Source organism: Melanerpes formicivorus, unplaced genomic scaffold (genome assembly GCF_026170545.1).
Source record: "Melanerpes formicivorus ecotype bairdi unplaced genomic scaffold, bMelFor1.0.p_v2 SCAF_38, whole genome shotgun sequence".
Lineage (NCBI taxonomy): Eukaryota > Metazoa > Chordata > Aves > Piciformes > Picidae > Melanerpes > Melanerpes formicivorus.
In genome coordinates, this window is record NW_027142390.1 from 2,226,558 (window position 1) to 2,250,248 (window position 23,691).

The 23,691-nt window shown below is 48.6% G+C and overlaps 1 protein-coding gene across 6 annotated transcripts in view; it reads right to left on the reverse strand.

Annotated features, from left to right (window-relative positions):
* Positions 1-23,691, reverse strand: part of RAD54L2 (RAD54 like 2) — a 72,002-nt gene that overhangs the window by 2,837 nt on the left and 45,474 nt on the right. For 5 of the 6 annotated variants that reach the window (XM_068157805.1, XM_068157803.1, XM_068157806.1 and 2 more), the window contains 20 exons: positions 18,808-19,006; positions 17,284-17,423; positions 15,381-15,512; positions 14,394-14,626; positions 13,712-13,894; positions 13,356-13,489; positions 11,945-12,141; positions 11,069-11,411; positions 10,428-10,605; positions 9,598-9,849; positions 8,940-9,058; positions 8,540-8,655; positions 7,430-7,529; positions 6,896-7,101; positions 5,463-5,638; positions 4,702-4,898; positions 4,391-4,587; positions 3,838-3,927; positions 3,166-3,258; positions 1,944-2,973 (listed from right to left, as the gene is read on the reverse strand). In XM_068157805.1, the coding sequence (XP_068013906.1) occupies positions 1,985-2,973; positions 3,166-3,258; positions 3,838-3,927; positions 4,391-4,587; positions 4,702-4,898; positions 5,463-5,638; positions 6,896-7,101; positions 7,430-7,529; positions 8,540-8,655; positions 8,940-9,058; positions 9,598-9,849; positions 10,428-10,605; positions 11,069-11,411; positions 11,945-12,141; positions 13,356-13,489; positions 13,712-13,894; positions 14,394-14,626; positions 15,381-15,512; positions 17,284-17,423; positions 18,808-19,006 (4,274 nt within the window). In that variant the 3' untranslated portion in view covers positions 1,944-1,984. Of the gene's footprint in view, positions 1-1,943; positions 2,974-3,165; positions 3,259-3,837; positions 3,928-4,390; positions 4,588-4,701; positions 4,899-5,462; positions 5,639-6,895; positions 7,102-7,429; positions 7,530-8,539; positions 8,656-8,939; positions 9,059-9,597; positions 9,850-10,427; positions 10,606-11,068; positions 11,412-11,944; positions 12,142-13,355; positions 13,490-13,711; positions 13,895-14,393; positions 14,627-15,380; positions 15,513-17,283; positions 17,424-18,807; positions 19,007-23,691 lie in introns of those variants that run through there. The other variant, XM_068157808.1, reaches the window with a different exon arrangement.

The window sequence follows — 23,691 nt, forward strand, 5'->3', positions numbered from 1 at the left end:
TATGTTTGACAGACAATGTCCATTGAACAGAGAAAGACACTAGGAAAGCCCCACCACAGCTTTTATTGGGTTTGTAACACACGCGTGCACACACAACCCTCTCTCTTGCAAAGGGAGGTCCCTATCTCCCAGCACCCCTTTGATGGAGGACATTGGGAGACCCTGACCTTTCCTACACCTGGTTGGCCCCAGCAAACACCAGTGACTACAGCTTCCATGCCCCTACAAGCTACCACTGCTCCAAAGTCCCAGCCATGCTCTAAGGACACCCCAAACTGGCAAGCACACAGCCTGCCTGGTGACACCCAGATGTGACACAGAGGTAACCTGGATTTCAAGTCTCCATCCTAACACGTTCACACTCAGTCACACAGCCCAAGCCCAGCCATACTTGGGTGGCCTGGCCTCCCCTTAGAGCCCTGGCACCGAGGTGAGCAGCCAGCATGTCACTGCCAGGGCCAGCGCCAGCTTCTGTGCGTGTGGCAGAGGCAGGGCTGTGCCAACAGCTGCTCCCTGTGTGGGAAAAGGTGCTTCCCAACTCTGCATGCCTCACAGGCCTCCTCCTCCTCACGGGAAATGAGCACAGGAGGCAGCCACATGCACTCCTCCACCTGCCTCAGCATTACAAGAGGACTCCATCCTCCCTCTGGCTGCTGTGGAGCACCAGGAGCAGCTCCTCCCTGCTGTGGCATGATTGCCCGATGGGGCACACCCAGCCAACACGATGCAGGTCAGTCAGAGGCAACCTCTGCAACTGGCCTTGCTTCTAAGCTATGCTCGGTCGATTGGCTGCTTCTCCCCACACAACCAAAGAAGCATGCATTGCATGACAGAGGCTAGCATTTTATTTCTTTAACATGGAAATTAATTTAAGAGTAGAAAGAAAGGGTCTCCCAAACAATAAATATTATGCTTTCATGAAATAAATTAACGTAGAGATTCTCTGCAGGGGGAAATCGCTCCAGTCACAGATTCAACAGCAACCAGCACTGGGCCCAGCGTCAACTTCCAATCTTCTTCACTGCCTGGTTCTGTTCAGAAGCAGCAGCAAGCCCACCTACCCCTGGATCTGGTGGGCCATGGCAAGGAGATGTGGCCTTCACACAGCCTGGCAGGGCTGTGGAGCCAGAGAAGTCACCAGGACTCCCCCGCAATAACCATCAGGATCTCTGGGATCGCTTCACTCATCTGGTACGCAGAGCCACGGCCACAGGACTGACCTATCACCTTGGATAGGACCCTCCAGTGGAGCCCGAGGGAGGACAGGACCCTCCAGAAGGGCCTGAGGAAGCCCCCTGCCAGAGCCCTGCCCTCCTTGCTGCAACAGAAACCTGCCTGAGCCACTCGCACTAGCTCCCCGTGGATTTGAGGCGGATGATGAATTCTTTGTGGGGTGTTTGCTTTCATTATTTTTTCTTTTGTCACATCAATCCCCCCCGCCCTGCCCCAACATACACGACACAGAAGCCCCTCCCCCACCCCCCCCCGGTAAAAATGTTACTCCCCAACCTCTCCTGGAGTTGCCCCACCCTGGCCCACACCTCCCGGGGTGAGAAGTTCACAGATAAGGCAGTTCATGTGAGAGGGACCTCGGCCCTGCCAGCAGTCAAGCCTCCAGGCCTGAGAAGGACAGTGACTCGCAACACCAAGCCTCCCCCTTCCACACGAGACAGAGAACAGAGACAGACAGACAGAGGGTGGGAGGGAGGCACTCTTATGGTTTGCATGGCTGCTTCGCTCCTCCCCTGGCCCTCACGGGTCCGCTTTACCCCCCTCCCATCCCCCAGCCCCTAATACAGGTCAGAACCTCGACAGCTAAAAAACAACAAAACAAACCGAGAAGAACAAAACCACCCCCACACCACACCCCTTGCATCCTTCTCCACCTACTGACGAGACCCAGAGGGGAAATCCTGACTCCCAAAAAATAGGTCCTGCAACTGTTGCCTCCTCACGGAGTTGGGACCGAGCAAGAGCTGGCCTTTTATTTCCCTGTGACCTCTATAACATCGTCGTCTTTGTCCTCATCATTAGAGCTGCATCCCACCTCTGGGACCTCCTGGGGTTCAAACTGAGGCACCTGGGACCGAAGGAGGCCCCCAGACGGGTAGCCCGAGTGAGGGGACATGTAGCCAGGGTAGGCAGACGCCATGCTCCTGGGAAGGCTGCTAGGCAAGACGGGGGCTGGGAAAGGAGCAAACATCCTGGGCTCGGGCAGGAGTGACTGCGTGAAGGGAAGCGAGTAATTGGGCAGCACCCCCGTCAGAGAAGGGTTTATCATGAAGGAGGGGACGCTGGCGGTGGCTGAGGTAGCAGCAGAAGAGCTGGCGGTGCCGGCTGTCAGCAGAGGGTCAGTAGTCACAGGGAACACCAGATGAGGGTCTGGGAGTAAATTGGGCAGCTGGTAGTAAGAGGAGCCAGTGCCCACGTACAAGGAGTTTCCCGGTTGGGAGGCTAACGGATGGGTTAGGTTGTGGTTTAAAGAGACAGGAGGCATGGCGAACCCACCAGAGACGGGGTACCCGTGTTCGTAGGGCTGCAGGGACGACGGCAGCTGGCGCTTCTTCTGCTGCCTGCGGGCCTGCTCCTCCGGAGCCGATGGCGAGGTCGACTTGCGCTTGTTGCCCCGTAAGTCCAACACCGAGTGGGCGTCGGCGTGCTGGCTGGTGGCTGGCAGGGCTGAAGACAGGGCGGGAGCCACGCAGTGAACCCCCGCACGCTGCTCGGCTCCCCGGGCCGCCGGGCCGGGCGCGTTGTCTGTGCGGGCAGGGTGGCCTTGAGCCGCGATGGTGCTGGGAGAGCTGTGCCGGGACTCCCGGGCGGCTGCTGCCTCCGCGTACTGCTGCAGCTCGCTGATGATCTCGGGGCTGTCAGGGGATATGGGCCGAGTGAGCTCCTCTGTGCTGGGGAGCTGCGGCGATGAGGCACTGTGTCTGCCGTTGCTCGTGGACTCCAGTGAAGCGCTCTGGGAGCCTGGGAACAAGGGAGATGGCGCGGGTGAGAAAGACAACCTTTGGAGAAAAACATCTGGGACCAAGGGACAACTGTGGGAAGGTGGGGATGCTGTGGGGTCAGCCCTGAACACAGGCGTGGTGGAGGGTGTCCACTGCTCCACACGCCCAGGGAGGAAAGCACAAGCCCTTCGCAGCGCTCACCAGCTCCTACCTGAGGCGGCTGTCCGTCGGTCTTCGCTGCCCTTTGGCTTCCCAGTGGTCCGGATAGCAAAAATCCGCCCGTCACTGGTCCGGATGTATGTCCCTGGAACAGAGGCACAGCAACTTCACTCATGGTTTCCAGTCTTAGCTCAGGGCCCTGGGTCTGTGAGGCTGTCCAGGTAGAACCAGGACAAGGGTGCTGCATCAGGTCAGCCTACAGATCATCCAAGAGATCAGCAGGGGGCTTCTGCCCCCTTCCTCATGCCTCAATTTCACCTTTGCAGCTTTTCTGGGTTGGAGCTCATCCTCTCCCAATGTGCTGCTGGTGGGAAACATGAAACTTCATGCTTTGAACTACATTTGTTCTGGGAGCACCAGGTGGTGTTCTGGCTGCTCCAGTACATGCCATGAGTATTGTGAGAATGAGACACCCAGCCACAAAGTTCAAAACTCCTTTCAGAGACAGGAGCAGCTACTGCTGCCATAGTCCTGAAGCATCAGCCACAACAGCATGCCCAAAGCACGGGCTGCCACAAGGCCACTGCAAAGTCCAGATCTCCTCCTTCTGTTGTTTCTCTTCTTCTCAAGGGCCTGCTTCATGCTTTTGCATTTCTTTCTTTGATAATTAGCATTGGCTAGGATCCTATCTCCATGAGTCCTACACCAAGACAGAGAGACTTACCTTTTGTCCCTCGGATGACGTGGATGCTCTCACCAGCACTGATTCTTGCCTGGACATCAGTGGATGTGTTTGTACCCGGAATGACAATATCTGGATGTGAAGGAGGAAACAGAGCAGCATGGGTGAAATTACATGCCAGCCACAGTCAGGAGCAGGAAGGTGCACTATCCAACCCCTCTGCATGCATGCAGATGTCTCTCCTAGTTGCTGTGCTAGAAGCAAGCCCTGGGTTTATTTCCAAGTCTCATAGGAAGCAGCAGAGGCTCCAAGAAAGCAAAAGACAAGCTGCTCTGGCACAGTACCTCCCATACCCCAAGGACAACCAGCAACATTATTGTCAGCCCTCTCACAGGGAGTCTACTCCTAACAACCTGCCAGGTGCATGTCCCATGCACATCTCCAGGTTCAGGGGAACCACTCAAATGCAGAGAGGAAGTATCTGTAGCTCTGATGCCTGTCTGCCCACAGCCCATGTGGGCATCAGCAACCCACCCTGCTCCTTAGTACACCATGGTAATCACAGTGCAGCTCATTGTGAACATCAGCAGCTCACCTGTGGTGGTGACAATCTTCTGCACAAAGACACCAGCTCGTTGTAGATAGTTGATGGGGAAGTTCACAGCAGGATTGGAACTTGAGGTTGATCCTGCACTGCCCATGGGCACATGTCGGGGCATCATAGGAATGGGAGTGGATTGAACTGGGCGGACACTTGCCACCGGCTTGTCCTCACCCTTGAGGGCTGGTCGCCTAGTGAGAGAGGAGGGAGGAAAATGCAGTGCTCCCAGTGACAAGGCTAAGGTGTCCTCTGCTCCTTCTCTCATATCTACATGAAGGGAAAAGGGGGAAGAGGCAGGTACCCACCAGTTCCTCTGGCTAAAGGCAGGGATGCTGGTCAGGCTCTGGTCGCTGGCTGGGTAATACTGTGCGTAGGACGGCCGGGTGTAGGGGACGGATGCTCGTTTTTCTTCCTCGTAGCTCTTCTTGGCTGCTTTCTTCTCTGCCTTGGTCAGCTTGTGCTCCTTCCGGTCGATCAGCAGTGACTCATGCTGAAAAGGCTCCTGCAACCCCACAGCGCCGAGGCTTTAACACCAACACACCACAAGAGGGAACCAACATGCCCCAAATGGCAGCCACCCTGTCCCTGCATCAGCGCTGACTCCATCGCAGACTGGAGTAGGGAAGAGGGGATTTGGGAGGCAGAGCTGGATGTAACCAAGGCTCTGCTTGAAGAGTGACACCCGACTCTGAGCCCACTCTGCAGTACTACCCTACCAGTGAAACTCTTCACAATACAGGCAAGTGCTGGCTGTTGCAGCTTTGTTTTAAAGCCACCCCAGTAAGAGAGCTGCCAGAAAGCTGGGAAATGCCACCACTACCTTCCTGCCCAGAACCAAGTTAAGAAAGTGGTGCCCTACAACCTGTCCCCAAAGCTATGTGGCACAGAGGTGGCTCTAAATGCATAGAAGACATTGCAGGGAAGAGCAGGGCTCTTAGGGTCCTCTCTAGAGGATTTTTTTACCTATTGTCACTAGCACACAGATGTGCTCCTCTTGCCCCATCACACAGCCAGACTCCTCCAGACTTCCTCCTGCCTGTGCCAGCAAGAAGCAGGTTGGTCTTACCTTGGTGATGAGGTGAGGATACTTGAGACAGGCTAATTGTAGAACAGACTCCTTCATCTTGCTTGGACTGAGAGAGAGCTGAGCAGGGTCGGATTCCTCTTCCACAAAATGCAGCAGGTTCTCCACCTCCCGTCGGGTGAAGTTCAGCACTGGGTTCAGATCATCCACCACCCGATCTGGAAAAGAGAGGAAACAGAGTGAGCAGAGAAGGCAGGAAGTGATTATAGCTGCCTGCTGCCCTGCCTGCACTCCTGCTCTAATAGAGATCCCTCCTTGCAATCTGCAAAGCCTTTTGTAAATGTCAGGGCAGAGAGAAAAATCATCAGCCACATTCAGAGATGAGCCTGTTTGACTAAGTCAGGCTGACAAATGCCTTGTGCTCCAGACTGCACAACAATGCAGTGCAGGTCACTGAGCTCTTGGCATGCAGGAATATGAATCTAATTATGGATGGTGCCCTCTCTCTCATTGCAAGGCTGAGAACATACAAGCCCTGGGACAGGACTGCAGCCACATCAGCACCTGCTCTCCAACATAACCAGGTGCTGGAATTCACAGAACTCCATTGAGCTGAAAGCTCAGAAAAGCAGCCACAGTTCTTTCCTTACAAGAGCCTGAAAGTTTTCCTTGGATGTTCCCTCCTGCACACAGGGCAAATCAGAGCATATGGAGAAAACATCTCCATCTCCATCTCCTGGGAGCCAGGCCAGCTCTCAGGGGATTCCACCTCAAGTACAAGGCAGTATACTGCACCCATCATGCTGAGCTGCTGCCTCTGGAGTTGAGTTTCAAGAGAAGGGAGGACACAGGCAGCAGAACTCTCTTTGGGTCACCACAACCCCCAGCTGCATGCTTTACAACAGCAGCTTAACAGCTAGCATGAGCCAGCACAGAATATGCTTTTGGCATAAGGGTAGAACTGAAATGAATTCATTATTCTTGGCTAGCAAGCAAGCACTATCAGACAGAGGCATCCATGTGTATTTTAATTTTGTTATTTTCCCTCTCTTGCTGATGGAGAAAGCTATTTAGTAAGCAATTCTATTCTATTCTATAATGCCTAGTTTAAAACAAGTAATGCACAAGCACAGAGGTAAACAGGATGACCACTCCCAAGCCTCCTGTCTGGTGCAGCAGACAGGAGAGTAGCAGGGAAGATAAGTAGCACTGCAGTGCTCTGATACCACCACCCTCCTGCAGGATGCTCACTCTACAAACCCTCCTGCTCTGCCACAAGTTTCTCATAGGATCTTGTGTCACTGCCAACTCATAAACCCTAAACATAGCCCTGGGGTAGTATCTCTGTCATCTCTCAGGCTGTCTGGTTTTCAACCCTAGAAAAGAAGTTATGAAAACCACAGAGAGAAACAGGACCTAAAGGAACTAAAAGGAGTGATAGCTGAGAGGGGAGTGCTGTGTGCATCCACGCTTACCTGACATGCTCTGCTTGGAGATCTGACGGTCATAGATCTTCTTCTCGAGGGTGTAATCAGACACCAGTCTGTAGATGTGGCACGGCTTCTTCTGCCCGTAGCGGTACACTCGGCACACGGCCTGGGCGTCGTGGCATGGGTTCCAAGAAGCATCAAACACCACCACTCTGTTTGCTCCAATGAGGTTGACACCCAGACACCCAGCACTGCACATTAAAGGCAAATTTCAAATTGCTGCCTTGGCCAGCTGTCAAAGCTTCTAGACAGGGAGAACCCCATCCCACCCAAGAGTCCCTGCATTGTCTATGGAAAGTTCCCTCCAGTCATACAGGCAACTTCAAACCCATGGCTTCCAAGACTGTTATGCTGTTGTAGAGGAATAAGGCTAAAATCCTGCACCCCTAGGGAATTCAGAAGCAGATGGCACTATATCTTAAGAGCATGTTACCAAGGAAGTTAAGAACTGAAATCCCACATGCACACAGCGCATCAGTCTGAGTCCTCCACTGTGCCTTTCTGCTCCAGGCAACCTACCGTGTGGACAAAAGGAAGAGCCAAACAGAAGTGTTGCTGGGGTCATTGAACTGGTTAATCAGTCTTTCCCTTTCTGAGGCAGAGGTGCTGCCATCCAGCCCTGAGAAGGAAATTAAGGACACATTTAAAAGCTCTGTATGTTTGTGGGAATCCTATCAGAACAAAACCACTTCCCAAACACTGAGCTTGGGCACTGTTCCAAACCAATTCTAATCTTCCTCAAGTTGTGCACTCCAGGACCTCATCTGGACCACTCCATGTTTCTAATTGCCCAGCCAGACAGGTGCAATGCAGCCAGCTAAGCTGGGATTTGTTCAGTTGAAAGATGAGGCAAAACATTAGTCAAGCTTGGCAAGGTCAGGACTGGGAGTGCTACAACACACCTAAGCCCACTAAGGCTCTGTATTAGGCAAGACAGTGGGGAAGAGCATCAAGCACAAAGGTTTCAAGCATGCTGGAGGCTCAAGGAAGCAAGAGAAAGAAGAATTGTGAAAGCCTTTGTCAAAACCCATAGACTGGATCTGAGCACAAAGAGTACTAGTCTAAAGGAGTGTACAGGTGTGTCATGTCTCTGTTCCTAGCCAGCAGCTTGCTTCTGGCAGCCCTGCAAGTTTCAGGAACACCATATCCACCGTTTCTCTCAGTCCTGGCCTGTAAAGTAGCCACACAAAGCAACAACCCACACCAGAACAAGATTTAAAGCTGGGAAAGAGTGAAGGAGAAATTTACAGCCCTGAGCTAGTGAATGCATGCCACAGTGATTCTGGTTTGGGAAGCAACATTCAGAAAATAGCCAGAGGGGAAGGAAAAGCTATCTTTTACAACTTAAAAAAGCATTAGTGTGTGAGATGTTAAAGAATGCCCAACATTGTCCAAGCCAGTTGTCAAAAAGAGGATTTTAAAATCATCAGTTCAAAGCTATCAAGCTGTCCTCCCAAGCAACTAAAGTAAGAGCAATCTGAAAGAGAATTCGTCAGAAGAATGCTTCAGAAGAACAGCTTCACACCCAGGGACAACCGCAGGGAGATGGTGAGAGACTTCTAGCAGTAAGTCTGTCAGAGAGGATCAAACAATGTCACAGCAGAAGACAGGAGGATTGGCTGCACTCACTGTAATAGTTGATGTTTCGGACCCAGTTGTGACCTCCTCCATCTGAGCACGGCGTACTTGGCATCGGTCTCTCTGCCAAAAACTCTTCAATGACAGACAACGTGGACAAGCTCTGGCTGCAAAACCAAGATCTCTGTTCAGGAGAAAGCCCCCACAGCAGCAAAAGTGGAGTACCAACAACTCTTCCCAAACCATGACAGCACTGAGAGTTGTCAAACCATGTTAGTGACAGCACACCTCTCACTAGCAAACTCCATAGTGCAAAAGTGCAAAATCCATGGAGGAAACCCAGGCCCCAACACAACAAAAGGGGCAAGCGGAGCTGCCCACCCCACTCATCCTGTGGGGCAATTTCCTAGCACGTAGTGACTGCAGGATCAGCAGTTGACACTTTGCTTACCTGAAGACCAAGATCTTGTCTCCAAGCTTCACACTTTCCTCTATTAGGTGGAACAGTAACACCATCTTGGGTGAGTTCTCCAAGACTCCTGTCTGGTAATTACACAAGATGTCTTTGGCCTGCCAAGAAACAGGAGACTGTTACAGGTGGAGCTGCTGTTTAGTTCAACAATCCTCTCTCAAGGTGAGGGAAGGAAGTTATTGCAGAGAGGTCATATACATCCAGCTACGTTGAGGTGCCACCTCTCATTCCAGAAGCTCCAAATGACAAACTTCTTGGAATATGGATGAAGGAACAACCCCTTAATCTCTCATGATTCTGTACATTGAGACCCCTTCTCCAGCCCAATACATTTACCTTATCCAGCTTAAGCTTCACCCTAGTGCTTTTATTTTTAGAATAAAAAAGTCCACAGCCTTTTCTGTCAGATGCAAACAATGATAAAAAAGAGTGCTGCATGAACTCCTCCATACTCACTAGAGTCCCCAAACCCCTACCCAGCACCATGTGGACATGCTCATCAAGGTGCTCTGTGGTGGAGAGAAAAAGAAGAAAATCCCCAACTCTTAACACGAAGAGGTACAGCCTTTCAGAGTCACTACCTAGTTGTGTTTACCATAACTCTCCCAATGAAGAGTTTTCCTGCAGTGGAACTCACCCACTCATACGTAACAACCTGATTTGCTCTCTCTTGAAAGGGGTTGAAGCCAACACTCTGGAGGAACTTGCTGTTAGTAGCTTCTCCAACTGGTGATGCCAATGCATTGCTCTCTGTTTTGACTTTAATTCCCTGAGGCTGGCAGCGGGAATTAGTACTTGCTGTGCCAAGGTCATCCACATCCAAATCCTGCTCATTTGCCAGATTCTCCTTTTGCAGAGCTTCATACAATACGTCTGGATGGTTCCAGATCTGAAAGGGGAAGAAAAGGAAGTGGTTAGACCTGCACTGGCCTACTGCTAGCAAATGTGGACCGAAAGTCCCCACAGCCATTCAAAGCAGAGAACTAACACTTCAATCACCTGCTCACATGGCACAGCAGAGAAAAGCAGTCTGACTGCATTAAGGTGATGAAAACAGAAAACATGACTCTGACATGACACAAGGAATAAACCATGTTAACCAAGGTTCTCCTGACTTTAAACTGCCCAATCCCTTCCTTGAGAACAAAACAGAGACCACTGTGCACCCCACACAGTACAAAGTCAGAGGAGGCTGCCTCTTTGCCTTGCAGCAGGTAAACAGTTACAGTACCAGCTCAGTAGTGATTCAGATGATGAGGCAGGTTTCCTACACAAATCTGAAAAAGGCATTTAACAACCCTGCACCCCAGTTCTGGAAGTGAAGGTAACAATCCTGACGGGCCATTGCAGGGCACTTTGGAGAGAGACGTGCCTGGCTAGCCACACTTTCACCTCCTGTTTTGACTCATATTCCTGCCTTTCCCTTACACAGTAGAATATTCCTTTGCATCTCCTGCCAAGACCTACCTTACAACAGACACAGAAAGCTTTGAGTGGGTTGAGTCCCAGCCAGCCACTGTTGCCTGCATCTCGGAAGCGGTTCATAAACTCAGTATAAAGGGCCCGCTGGATCTTGGAGAGCCGCACCAGGATGACGTGCTCTTCTTTAGATGGGAGCTGAACCTTCAGCACATTGTAGCCTCGCCTGTGGAGGAGAGAAAGAGTGACTGATAAACAGAGGGAAAGGAATTTCCCAATCTGGTTTCTCTGTGACTTCTCGCCCACCTGGCTGCAAGGAGAAAGACCTCCAGTTGCATGCTCCTCTAGCGCATGACATTTCTGAGATACTCTCCCTGAGGCCAAACACCAACTGAAAGCACAACTACAGAGACCTCAGAAGTTCTTCACAGAAAGAATGATTGGCCATTAGAATGGGCTGCCTGGTGGTGGAGTCACCATCACTGAAGGTGTTTAGGAAGAGACTTGATGGGGTGCTTGGTTGCATGGTTTAGTTGATTAGATGGTGTTGGATGATAGGTTGGACTTGATGATCTCAAAGGTCTCTTCCAATCTGGTAATTCTATTCTATTCTATTCAATAAGCAGCTCATTTGAGATGAAGCATTTGTTTGCATGGGATAGAGGGTTAAGAATGGCTCCCGGACTCACCGCTGCACAAAGCCTTCCAGCAGGCTATGGAGGACGTGGCTGCGGTACCTCATGAGGCGCACGTCCTGCGGGGTGCTGTCGATACACTGCCCGTTCAGGATAGGGCGCTCAAACATGTTGCTGAACTCCTGCCGCGAGCCAAGAAAGTCAGGTCGGACGAAGTCCACCATGCACCAGTACTCAATGAGGTTGTTCTGGAGCGGGTAGCCGGTCAGTACCACCCGCCGGCGGGAGCGGATGTTCTTCAGGGCCTGCGAGGTGCTGGCATGGCAGTTCTTTATCCGGTGCCCCTCATCACAGATAACCACATCCGGGCCAGGGCGAGACAGAGCTTTCTCAATCCCTGAGGACAAGCAACATTAAGAGTTAGAGATGAGTCAGACAAAGTTCTGGGTTTATATGGTAACCAAATTCATAAAAGAAAAAGAGAGGTAGTTCTGAGAGATACACAACAAAAAGCAGCATTCATGGGTATCAACAGAACAAGACTGATTCAGGAAATAAAACGTGGCTAGACACTAGCTCTGAATTTGCATGACATGGTAATGACCAGATAAGGCTGTCCCTCGATTTCTGCTCAATGACCTGCACTGCACCAAGCTGAGCGTCTTCTATCAGATCAGACTGGCAAATCTCACACAGGCAGATCACCAAATTCAATGTACTGATTTCCACGCTTAACTTGCAGCTAGAGCAGGAAATGAAAGACTCAACCAAACCTCAATAACCTTTTGTCTCCAAAGACACAATCCTGCCCAGCAAAGTCTGATCATGGCAGAGATGCTAAAAACAAGTTAAAGGTTGCTTCCCTGTGCTGCCACAGTTGACAGCCAGGCAGCCAACAGGATCACTCTCTCTTGAGGACTGGCCTCCCACCTTTCAGAAGCTCCTGCTGACGGTCTTCCTCATCCAAGTCAATAATGACAGGGCCAGCTTGTTTCTTTGTTTTCTTTTTCCTACCAGTGGCAAAAGACTTCTTCAGTGAGAGGAGACGGTACATCTCATATCCCATCAGCAGCACACCACCTTCTGTCACCCAGTCATTCACCACCTTTGCACGTGCAGCTGCTGTCCTGCAAAACAAACAAGTAAAACAAATAAAGCTTTCTCTGCAGTTTCAGTGTGAACCACTGGATTGGAGTCTGCTGAGAAAGAAGCTGTGCTCAATTAATTAAAGCACTTTCTCACATCAAACCAGAGAAACACAAGGAATTTTCTTTAGGAGACAATCTGGTACAGACGAAAGGAAAAAAGCCTTTTATGTGCCACAGGTAGCAAAGTTGAGAATGAGAAATCCTTACAGGAAATGAGGTGTAGAAGTTTATCATGTACAAAAGCATATCAAACTTGAGAGCATCCCTTTTGAAGAGCTGTTGAAAAGACTGCTTCTGCAAATTCTCTTTCAGAGCACACAGTTAATGTACATGGTTGTAGTTGTCTAGTTCTTTACCCCTTTTCATTGTCTCTTCCAATGATGGTGTCCCTCAGTTATTCTTTCTCTGATAGCCCATGCAAAATTGGTGCAGATCAAGACACTCTGCTTGCTCAGTTCTCCCATCCAATAGTAAATATGTGGATGGAATAGCATCAGCAAATTCAGAGTATATTCCACCCAGGAGGTGAAGACCTCAACAGATAAATGCGTGAACATAGCTGATGATCTGTTCTCTAGGATCACTACACGGTCATGATCCACGCAAGAAAAATGACCTACAAAGAAGCAGAGATCCACAAGCCAATACAGTCCAAGGCTGTAACTGCAATCACTGATTTCTCCTTTTGGGACAAGGAGGTTTTGTGCAAGTTGCCTGAAACCCTTAGGGGACCACATAATTCAAAGAAAGTCACAGTGTTGAGCAGAGGGATCCCTGAATGTCTGAGAACAATCACACACATTTAAAAGAAAAGAAACGTGGTTCAGTGGCCACATGCCTCAGGAATCCCAGGACTCTGACAGGACTAGCAAGGTACCACCAGAAACAAACCACAGAGCTTCTGTTCCTCTCTGCAGAAGCAGATCTGTCTCTGGAACTGGGCTCCTGATCTCAGCATACAGGGAAGAACAGAACATGGTGCATCAGCAATGTGATAAGGAATAAGATATAGACAAGATATAACGATCGGGTGAAAAAGACACAGGTACCAGAATCCTCACTCCACACGGCATCCACAACAAATGCAGAGTGGAAAAGGAGGCAAAATTAGCAGACAGTCTGCAACAGCAGCTCTGAGAACAGCTCCATACCATGCAGGCCAAATGGTGTAAAAGAATTTTACTGGCACCTACTTGTGTTCATCATTCAGGATGTGGACTTTGAAAGTGCGGGGCTGGATCTCTTTGGAGTTATAATCAGCAGGAAGGTTTTCAGGTGCTGGGAGCCACATGTTGAATTCTGCTAGCCAGTTTTGAAGCGTATTCACCTGAAAAAGTTAGCCATGAAAGGATTAAAAACCCAATTGAGTCACTCAGGATTTTAAAAGCAAAAATGAGAATAGGGCATGACAGCTGTGCTCAGACAGAAGGAGCAAAATACAGCATCCAAACTCAGGGATACAAGGAATGAAAAAGGGAGAAGAGCAGCAAGGGTATGATAGAGCAAGCAGTGGAAGGAAGGCCCTCAGCCAACCCTTCACATTACTTACAGGTACAATGGCAAGAACAGTCTTTGCCTCCGTGTGCCGGAAAAGTACATCCAAGAAAGAGATGACCTGGATGGTCTTGCCCAGGCCCATGCTATGTGCTAAAATACACCCAAACCCACTGCTGGTTTTAAATCTCTCCAAGGACTCTACCAAGTTGTCATACAGGAATCGGATCCCACCAATCTGCAGAGAAAAGTAGAAGAGGTATCAGAATAGTGGGAGAAAAACCCCAAAGTATGTATTTACAGAGTAGCAAGCACACTAGGATTACATAAACCATGAGAATGTGAGGAAGTTTCAAGCTCTCTACAGTACTTCTATCTAGGGAAGGCTCAGAAAGTATTTTTAGATACTCATAAAACCTCCTAAGAACGTAACAGTAAATCAAAATTCATTTGTAGCCAGAGGATGTGAAATGGGGTTGATTAGCTTGTCTGGAAACATAATTTCAGTTTGTTTATAATGTTATTTTTAAAATGATTCTATATATAAAAAGGTCTGATGATAACAATAGCCCTGGTTATACATAGCCCTGGCCTTCCTTTAATTTGTCCTTATCATTTGGCTGTCCATGACAGCCATTAACACAACCAGACTGATCGCAGAGCTCACCAAAGTTCTGCTGAGATTACAAGGCAAGCTTGCCTGAATTCCTTGCATTTTCAAGGCTAATGAAGCCTACCTGATGAGGTTTTACTGCATGTGCAAGCTGGGGAGCCAGGAAAATGTCCTCCTCGTTTGGTGGATGATTTATGTTGACAATGACTTGCCCCAGAGCATCTGACTGATTTAAGGCATCATTCACATGAGAGCCACTGCTCTCTTCACTGCCATCCTCCTCCCCTTCGTTGCCAGAGTCACTGCTGTCCACAATTTGGAGGGCATCATCCTCTCCTGAACTCAGCTCAATCACTTCTGTGAAGTAAGCAAAAGAGGAGAGAGCAAGGGCAAAGGTTAACTTGACATCAGGGTTTATCATACATGGGGAGAAAAAAAAAATCTTATCAGGAAAATAAGGCTACCACCTTTTGCAATTCCACAATGATCTAATGACCTGTCCTGAACAAGTAGGCACAACACAGGTACATACCAGGTCCCTCACACCAGCACACGAGTCTCCCCATGCTGCAGAGAACATTAATGTGGGCTGATCCCAAACAGAACACAAGACAGTTTCCAGAAGTGTTTTACATTCTCATCCACATGTCCTCTTAATTCCCAAACCCAGACATCCATTTTATCTGTGGGTACAAAGTCGAAGGACCACCAAGGAAAGTACTCTACTGGAGTGTCATACTGGAGTCATGTTAGATCCCTTTGGAACAATAGACATAAAACCTACTTTCAGCTGCAGATCTGAATACTTAGATGCTCCTTTTATACCCAGCAGATGATGTCACATCTCAAGTAAGCATTCTTCAGCACAGCACTAAGCAAAATTAAGTGTACTTAAAAAGCAGCAATAAATACAAGTTTGCAAAGTGCCATCTCACAAATGTCAGTTCAGGACTTGAAGGCCAGGACTGGATATATATTTGGAAATCAAAAGGCCTAGAAAAAGCTGAAGAGATTCACCACTGGAGCATCTTGACTAGATGAAAACAGGAGATTTGTGAGTAAATAAACAATATATTATGAGAAGACCAGGATGAGGCAATTGGTCACTTACCATCCTTTATACTATTTTTGCCTTTTGCATCATCTTCACTGCCACTGCTGGTACTATCCAAGCAGATGACTTCCTCAGCCAGGACCTGAGGGGGGAGCTGGGTAGCCTCTGCTGTTCTGAAAACCACCTCCTCTACAAACATAAATGACAAACAATAAGTAATTCATAATTATGGAGAAAGAGACAAAACTGTTCAGAAACCAGGCAGTATTTCCTTCCACTTTTGCTCCAGTAACTTAGCCCTGGAATTTTCCATAACAGACTCTCACTGTCTACAATACTGCTATGACTCAGCTTCCTGGGTCACAATCTTCTCTTTTCCCAATATTCTAAAACAATAGCCCATTGCTGATGGCACCCTCTCTATTGCATGCCCTGGCTGGGGCACACTGGCCATGCAACACGCTCAAGTCCCCTCTATTTAGGGAAGGAGTTTTGAAGCAAAAGCTGGTTTTCATTGAGCAGAGAAAGTACCAGCTGCTGAAGGGATGATAACTACCCTTTGTTAGTAGGGGCACTGTAATAATTACATCCCGCACATCATTAACAACTGTTGCTGTTCAAGAGCATTTGTTTGTATGTTCAAGCATTCCCATGTGGGGAGAGAGGCAAGCCGACAGGGCCAGATGAGCACCACTGCCATGACTCAGCAAGCAACAGCCTTCTTCTGGGGCTGCAACCTACTCTGCAACAGTCAGAAGTAGCTCTTACTCCTTCTCACCCCATAATGCTTGCACTTAAGGGAGAAGATACATTTTCTTACAAGCCAAAGTCAGCTCAGGAGTCCTGACAGCTTCCAGCTGCACTTCTCTGCCCTTTACAGCAGCCTGAGAGGTTGTGCTATGTACTAGATCACTGAAATGATCCGGGCTAGAAGTCAGTGCAAGATGATACGTTCACTAACAGAGAAGGGTGATGCTTAACCACTTACACTACCTCCCTATTTCACTGCTTGCTGTAACATGCAAGAAGGGACATCATGAGCCTATGTGTACCCAACATAACATCATAGCATCACAGAATCATTTTGGTTGGAAAAGACCTTTAAGATCAAGTCCAAGCACTAACCTAACACTACCAAGTCTGCTGCTAAACCATGTCTACACATTTTTGAAATCCCTCCAGGGATGATGTTTTAACCACCATTGTGAGCAGCTCTTTCCAGGGCTTTACAACCCTCTCAGTGATGAAATTTTTCCTAATATTCAGCCTAAACCTCTCCTGACATAAACTAAGGTAATTTTTTCTTGTCCCATCGCTTGCTACTTAGGAAAAGAGACTGACCCCCACCTTGCTACAATCTCTTTTTAGGGTGCTATAGAGAGTAAGATCTCCTCTCAGCCTCCTTTTCTCCAGATGAAACAACTCCAGTTCTCTCAGCTGCTACTCGTAGGACTTGTGTTCCAGACACTTCACCTGCTTCGTTGCCCTTCTCTGGACCCACACCAGCACCTCATTGTCTCTCTTGTAAGGAGGGCCCCAAAACTGAACTCAGTATTCAAGGTGCAATCTCACCAGTGTGGAGTACAGTGGGACAATCACCTCTCTAGTCCTGATGGCCACACTGTTGCTAATATGGGGGTGGTGATCTACAGCTGGCTGAATATGAGCCAGCAGAGTGCTTGGGTGGCCAGGAAGGCAAACAACATCCTGGTCTGTAACAGTCCCATCTAATCTGATCCAGAATGTTTCCAGGGGTGGAGCATCTACCACCTCTCTGGGCAACCTGGGCCAGTGTTTCACCACCCTGTGTTAAAAATGTTCTCTCTATACCTACACTGAATCTCCCCTCTATTTTAAAGCCATTACCCTTTGTCCTATCATGGACAAGCATGGCACTACCTTCTTCATTCAGCTTCTACCCTTAAAAATCTTGCTTCAGGATTTTAATCCCACTGCTTACCAGGAAGAAGCTCCAGGGGCACAGTAGGTATGGTGGCTGGGTAGTCCTTCCGCTGCTGTTCTAGCCGCTTCCTCCTCTCCAACTCTTCCTGCTGGGCTGCTTTTGTCACGGCTTCCAGTTGGTCCTCACGCAACAGCTTTCTGAACACAGGAGCAAACGTGGTTTGGTTCAGTTTCTTACCAAAAATATGAATGGCTCTACAGCTGGCTCAAAAGGTGACTGAGAAGCTCCAGGCAGTCTGACAGCTACACAGGAACACCACTGCCAAGAGGTACAGACAAATTCTGCAGCTATTTCACAACAGTGCTTCCCAACTACAGGTAACGCTCAAGGGAAAGACAAAGGTTTAGCAGAAGCAGAATAATGAAAGGAGGAGAAAAGTGAGTCAATAAGTGCTTAAATTGGGTTATCACAGACTAGCTCCTCTATCTAAAAGGATGGGGTTTATTGCTATGCAGTTTGTAAACAGAAAATGCACAAAGTCAGGTAAAGAAGATAAATGGGAAGAAAAGGCATCATTTCCCCAACAGGAAGTCACTACTCTGATTCTCTTCTGACACAGTATTTTCAGGAACATCTAGGACCTTTAAGAATTGTTTCAGAGGATGCTCTCAAAGCACCTTACAGTTACAGGTAACTCTTAATGCTTCCAAAAGCTGTTCTCATCCCTTCAGTTTCACACATGCAGCCCTGGAAATGAAGCTCTTTAACCAGAGGAGAGGTGCAGCACAAACAGTGGCAAAACCCAGCTCCTTCAAACTAGCTTTTACATCCACTCAGCCCCACACTGCGGTGACATCTCCTCCATCCTAACGAAGCCTCAGTTTCCAAAGCACTGCTCATTCCTTCTGTTTTAAGAATTGCACAAGCTTAAATATGAACCAAAGGCCACCAGCACATCATATACAAGGCAAAAGAGCTATCTCCTTCCACAGGAGTTGGTGCTCTGTTACAACACCTCTGAGCATTCTAGAACCCCTCGAATAAAATTCCATTGTGAATCACCAACTCATAATCTGTCCCCAAGCATATGTGGTGACTTACAGAATCAAACATCACTGCTTTACAAAAGCAGTGAAATTGATCTCCAAGTCACCCCTCAGAGCATCAGCATTCCTGCCAACAAGCACCCAGGACAGTAGAGGAAAGGACCATATTTTCACAGTATCACCCAGGTTTTTAGGCTGTTTGCAATAGGATCCTCACCAGCAGATATCTGACACTGGGTACTTACTTAATGGTGGCACTGGTTTTTCAATCACATGTCTTAAAAGCCAGCAGAAAATACACAACTTTTGCAATCTATTCCATAACCAAATATTCACTCTTCTGAAATACCAAACAAGTCTGCACCCACATGCAGCACTCCAGTCTGAGATCACAATACTCCCACTGGTGAAATCCTCAAGTTTTGGAAAAGAAAAGCCATCTGGTTTGCCAGCAATGGCAAAATGTAGCTCAGAAGTCCAGAGATTCCATTTTTACCCAAAGGGCTACGTAGCTTTCTGTCCTGCTGCTGCTTACCTTATGTTCCTCCGCATGTGAGACGGTTTCTGGGCTCTCTTCTTTTTGGTGTCCTCAGAGGCCAGGCTCTTGTGCTGGTTCTGCAAGAGTCGCTCTGCCCGCTCACTCTGAGATGAGGTAGTTGAAGTAGAGCGCTGCCATTCTCCATCCTCTGCGTGTTCAACATGGTCACTGCTGAACACAGCTTCCTGGGGTTGGTCTGCAAAGACGAAGAGGTAATGACGTGAAAACAACCGTGCCAGGCTGGCAGCTGGCTTTGCCATGAGCATTCATCAGGATTTGAGCTGAGAGGGAACCAACATTCCCTACTGCCACTCATTTGCAAGCATGTTTCTCTGAAGGTCAGAATTGGGGTCCTAGCCAACCGCTGCTCAAAGGGAGTTAAAAAGTTTTACAACGAAGAGTCTGTTCCCAGTGAGAGCCAAGACTAACATCACTCACCACAGCCCAGAAGTGTCCTGACAAGAACACAAGGCAAAATTATTTCAGTCCATGAGGAGCACTTGCTGCCCCTGAAGGCCTGTTTTCCCCCAGGGGCCTGGTGAGCTCTAACACGAGGAACTCAAATCTCTTTTCCTTTCACAGCACTGAAGCGGGGTAGAAATTACCATTTATAAGAACCTGTGTAACCATCTTCCAAGTTAACAGACCACACCATGCAAGAGGTTATCTGGTTCAAACCCTGGGTCATGGCTTAGCTCAGTGGTTTTATCACCAGGCTCTCCTCATGATTTAAACAGTAATTCCTGGCAGGCTCTTCCAAAAACAAAAAGCAGGTGGCAACACACTTTGCACACTGCAAATCACACGCTTTCCCCCTGCATTCTCCTATTTTCAGACTTCCATTAGTGGCTGATTTCAGTCCTAAAGCACTATGTGAAATGACACCTTGTTCTATGTGACGTTTTGCTTTTCAACAGGCTGCCAGTGGCCAAGCTAATGCTTGCAGAGCACAGAAAGGAAATGTTTCCTTTCAAAAGCTTCCCTTGAAGTAAACTGTTTCTGACAAGCCTTGTAATAGCTTCTTTGAAGCTTCTTGTCCCCTTGTGTCAGGCAAAGAGATACCCTCCTAATCAGCTTTCTCGCTTCTACTGTGTATCTGAGTTCATGACTGAGCTGAACTGACACTCAGAACTTTGAAGGGAAGAAGACATCAGTGCAGAAGAATGTGGCAGACGAAGTAATAGAAAACTAACAAGCATCACATTGTGACTCTGGGATCTGGAGACAAAGCACATTCCCTTTCTCAAAGAGCTGGAAGCTTAAATGAAGGATGCTTCAGCACAGCATGTGCAATCAGCACCAGAACAAGAGGACACAGTCTCAAGCTGCACCAGGGGAAGTTTAGGCTTGAGATGAGGAGAAAGTTCTTCACAGAGAGTCGTTAGCCATTGGAATGGGAGGTGGTGGAGTCACCATCCCTGGAGGTGTTCAAGAGGGGATTGAACGTGGTACTTGGTGCCGTGGTTTAGTAGTCATGAGGTGTTGGGTGACAAGTTGGACTTGATGATCTTTGAGGTCTTTCCAACCTTATTGATTCTACAAACAGGCACCTCTACAGCTTCCATGTTGATCTGCCTATTAAAGTTAACTTTACTACCAGTACCACTTCTTAGAATCAGGAAAACAAAAAACAGTTTTACACCTTGGTCAAAAGCACCAACTTTGCAAGCTTCCTCTCCAGACATCTCACTAGACCTGGGATGCTCCAGCATTTGCTCAAAGTCTATGTCAGAATCAACTTAGGACTTCACAGCTCATCCACTGACTAGTATCAACAGAACAGCTCAAACATTTTTGTGAGCATCAGTCCCTGCAAGTCCTACATATACTGGAAAAACAAGTGTCTACAGCTTGTGGGATGAAACAGATCTCACAATGAGTGCAAGAAAGAACTACATTGCATGTGAAGATAAAGGCAAAGACCAGGACCACAGCCAAGGTCTTGGCGCCCCATCCTCCCCACCATGCCTCCTTAAACCTGCAAGCTCAGACGCTGCACATCACACTCACTTGCAGACAGAGAACTGTGCCCAGGCTTCCCAGACAACAGCTCTGCTGTTAGAGCCAGAGAGACACATTTTAGACACAGTACCTGCAATTCTTCAGCACTGTTTCCTTCCCCCCACCCCTCTCAACTCCTGGTTATATAACTAGATCAAAAGATTGGATGAAATAGGGCAAAGGGAAGCAGGGAGGCTGCACATGTGATCACATGCTCTAGGATGAGTCATTAAAGCAGTGACTATCCCACAGACAAACACTGCCATGGTTACACTGCTGCCATCTCACCCTGGGCCCAGGGGACCTTGACAAGACATCAGACAGCACAAAGTCATGCTTGCTTTGGAAGAGGGAACACTCCTCTACCCACATCCCAGCAATTAACCGCATGACCTCCTGCAGCAGTGACTCTGTCACCCACACCATGCCGGGAAGGGATGTCTTCAGAATGCAGGCGATGCTAGCACAGTCCAAAGGCTCAGCAGCCCAAAGCCCATTACATGTCTCCTCTGTATGTTTTCATGTTTGCTGTGCAATCCCTACATAGACTCAGTCCACCTCTGCATTTTACCTTTTCTCTCCTTTCAATCATACATAACACAAGCTTAGGTGAAGCCCACAGGCAGCTCAATCAGTGAGGTTTATAGAAATCCTGTTTCTCATCTGATCAGGAGCCCCAAACACAAAATCTGATGATAAATTTGGTCCTGCACTGAGTACAGGCCCTCATCTGCCACAGCCTTGTCTTCTCAGGCTGGTGTTTGTCCTGCCAGTACAAGTTCTGAGGTGAGGAACACATTCTGTGCCTCAGCCCACGTTCCTGACACATATGCATCTAGACACCAGATCTCCTCCACACTAGTGACAGTACCAAACATCACACTGACTCAGCTGCAGTGGGATTCAGAGGACAACCAGCTTCCTGAGGCTGGTGCCATCCCTGCCACTACAATGAATATAGCTGCTTTCACAAAGCTTAGCTAACACAATGATAAAATCACAAGTCAAACCATGCAACAGCTCCCACCACACCTGTGACATGAGCTGGCAGTTGCCACCAGGAATTGTCACTGTTTTGTACTAAACTGGTTGTGTACTCAGCCTAAATCTTCACACATGGAAAGCAAGGCTCCTCACCACAGCCACGTGGCTGTGCTCCAGCCTGGTGAGCCACACAACTGGGACCCACACTGGGACAGAAACAATAAACACACACAAAACACCTATTCTGTACAATAACAGGTTTGGTCTTTGGGTTGGAGAGAGTGTGGGAACAGCCTCACAGAACAGGTCCCATCAAGTAACCAATGGAATAATTCCTGCCCCAAATTTGCCAAGCCTACATCTACAGCAGAAGTGCAATTATGGTTTTGTAACAGGAGCTCAACACACTGCTCCAGCATGGCTAAGCAAGTAGCTTTGTACACAACACAGAGATTCATCAGCCATGGTTGCATGTTGACAACTGCCTGATGGGGCTGAAGCTCTCAGTGCGCTCTAGGAAGACCTGGGCATTTATCTAGGTTGCCTCACCGAGAAGACCACTGTCACCAGCCCATGGGCAACAACCCAGCACAGCCTTACATGGGGAGAATACCCACATATGCCCAAGCACAGCTGGGCAAAACAGCAGGCCCAAATCTGCTCAGCAGAAGATAGTCCTTGGTCAGTTGTGAACACCAACAAGGACGTAAACCCATCCCATGCTTACACACTCTGTGCATTGAGATCCAGCTGGAACACCAGCTGCTGGGTTCACACCAGCTATGATGCATGTTGTGCACTGTGCTCACCAGATCTACAAAGAGAGTTTCCTGAGAGTAGTGGCATCAGTGCAGACAGGAGCTTGGCAAGGAGCTGCTCCTTCACGTGGGTTGCAGCTCTCCATTTGAGAGGTTCCCAAGCACTTCCCACTGGTCCTCACTTAAGCACTGCTGCACACACCCGGGCACTCTGCCTTGCAATGGACCCTGAACAGCAAGAGGGACATGACTGTCCTTTCTTTTGAGGTTTGAAAGGTACCTGTGCTATCAAAACCCCATAGATCTGTTTATAGCACAGCTCTGGTTTGTGCTGCAGACCAGGAGTTCCCTGTTTTCTTTGCTCAATAAGCAGCGGCAACCACCACCCCCAGCTGTACATACAAGCAGGGGAAGGCATCTGGCTTCTCGCCCCACACTTGTGTGTTACCATTTGGAAGGCTCTGTAAGGAGAAGAGTCGTGACTGTTCTGTGTAACTGCTTCAGATGCTTCCTGCATTGTGTGACTGCCAGAGCTGCCCCTAAACACTGCACAAACTGTGACTCATAATGCATAACACCGCAGAAGATGTGTCCCACAGTCTGGAACTTCCTATTGCACCTAAGCTTATAAAACACATCTCATCACCTTTTTCTGGCCAAGTACTCTCAAACTTCCCTTAAAACAGCATGGGATACAGCATGGAGAATATCCTCTAGCATCTCCAGCAGTGAATTGCTCTCAACACACCCAGCCTTCCCTGCCAGGGTAACTGCATTGACTCTGGGGAAGCCACACCACCGAAAACCAGACACGTGGCTATTTCTAAAATCATTTCTCTACCAAACAGCACTATTTTGATGAGTGTTTGTTTGGCCATTATTTCCTACCCTAAGGCCAGGGATGTGCATGCATGGTGAGGAAGGCAGCTGCATGCAGAGCAGCAAGGAGTTAATACTTGCTTTGGGAGCTCTCTTTTGTCCTGCACAAAGAGCAGTTAAATATTACTGCAGGAGTTCCGGGAACTTCCAGGCACTTTGTGGGAAATAGCCCGTCAGTGACTAGCTAGTACTAGCTAGTACTACTGCAGCCGGTACTGAGCTGTCAAAGCAAGAATGGGAGGAGCACTGAGGGGTGGCA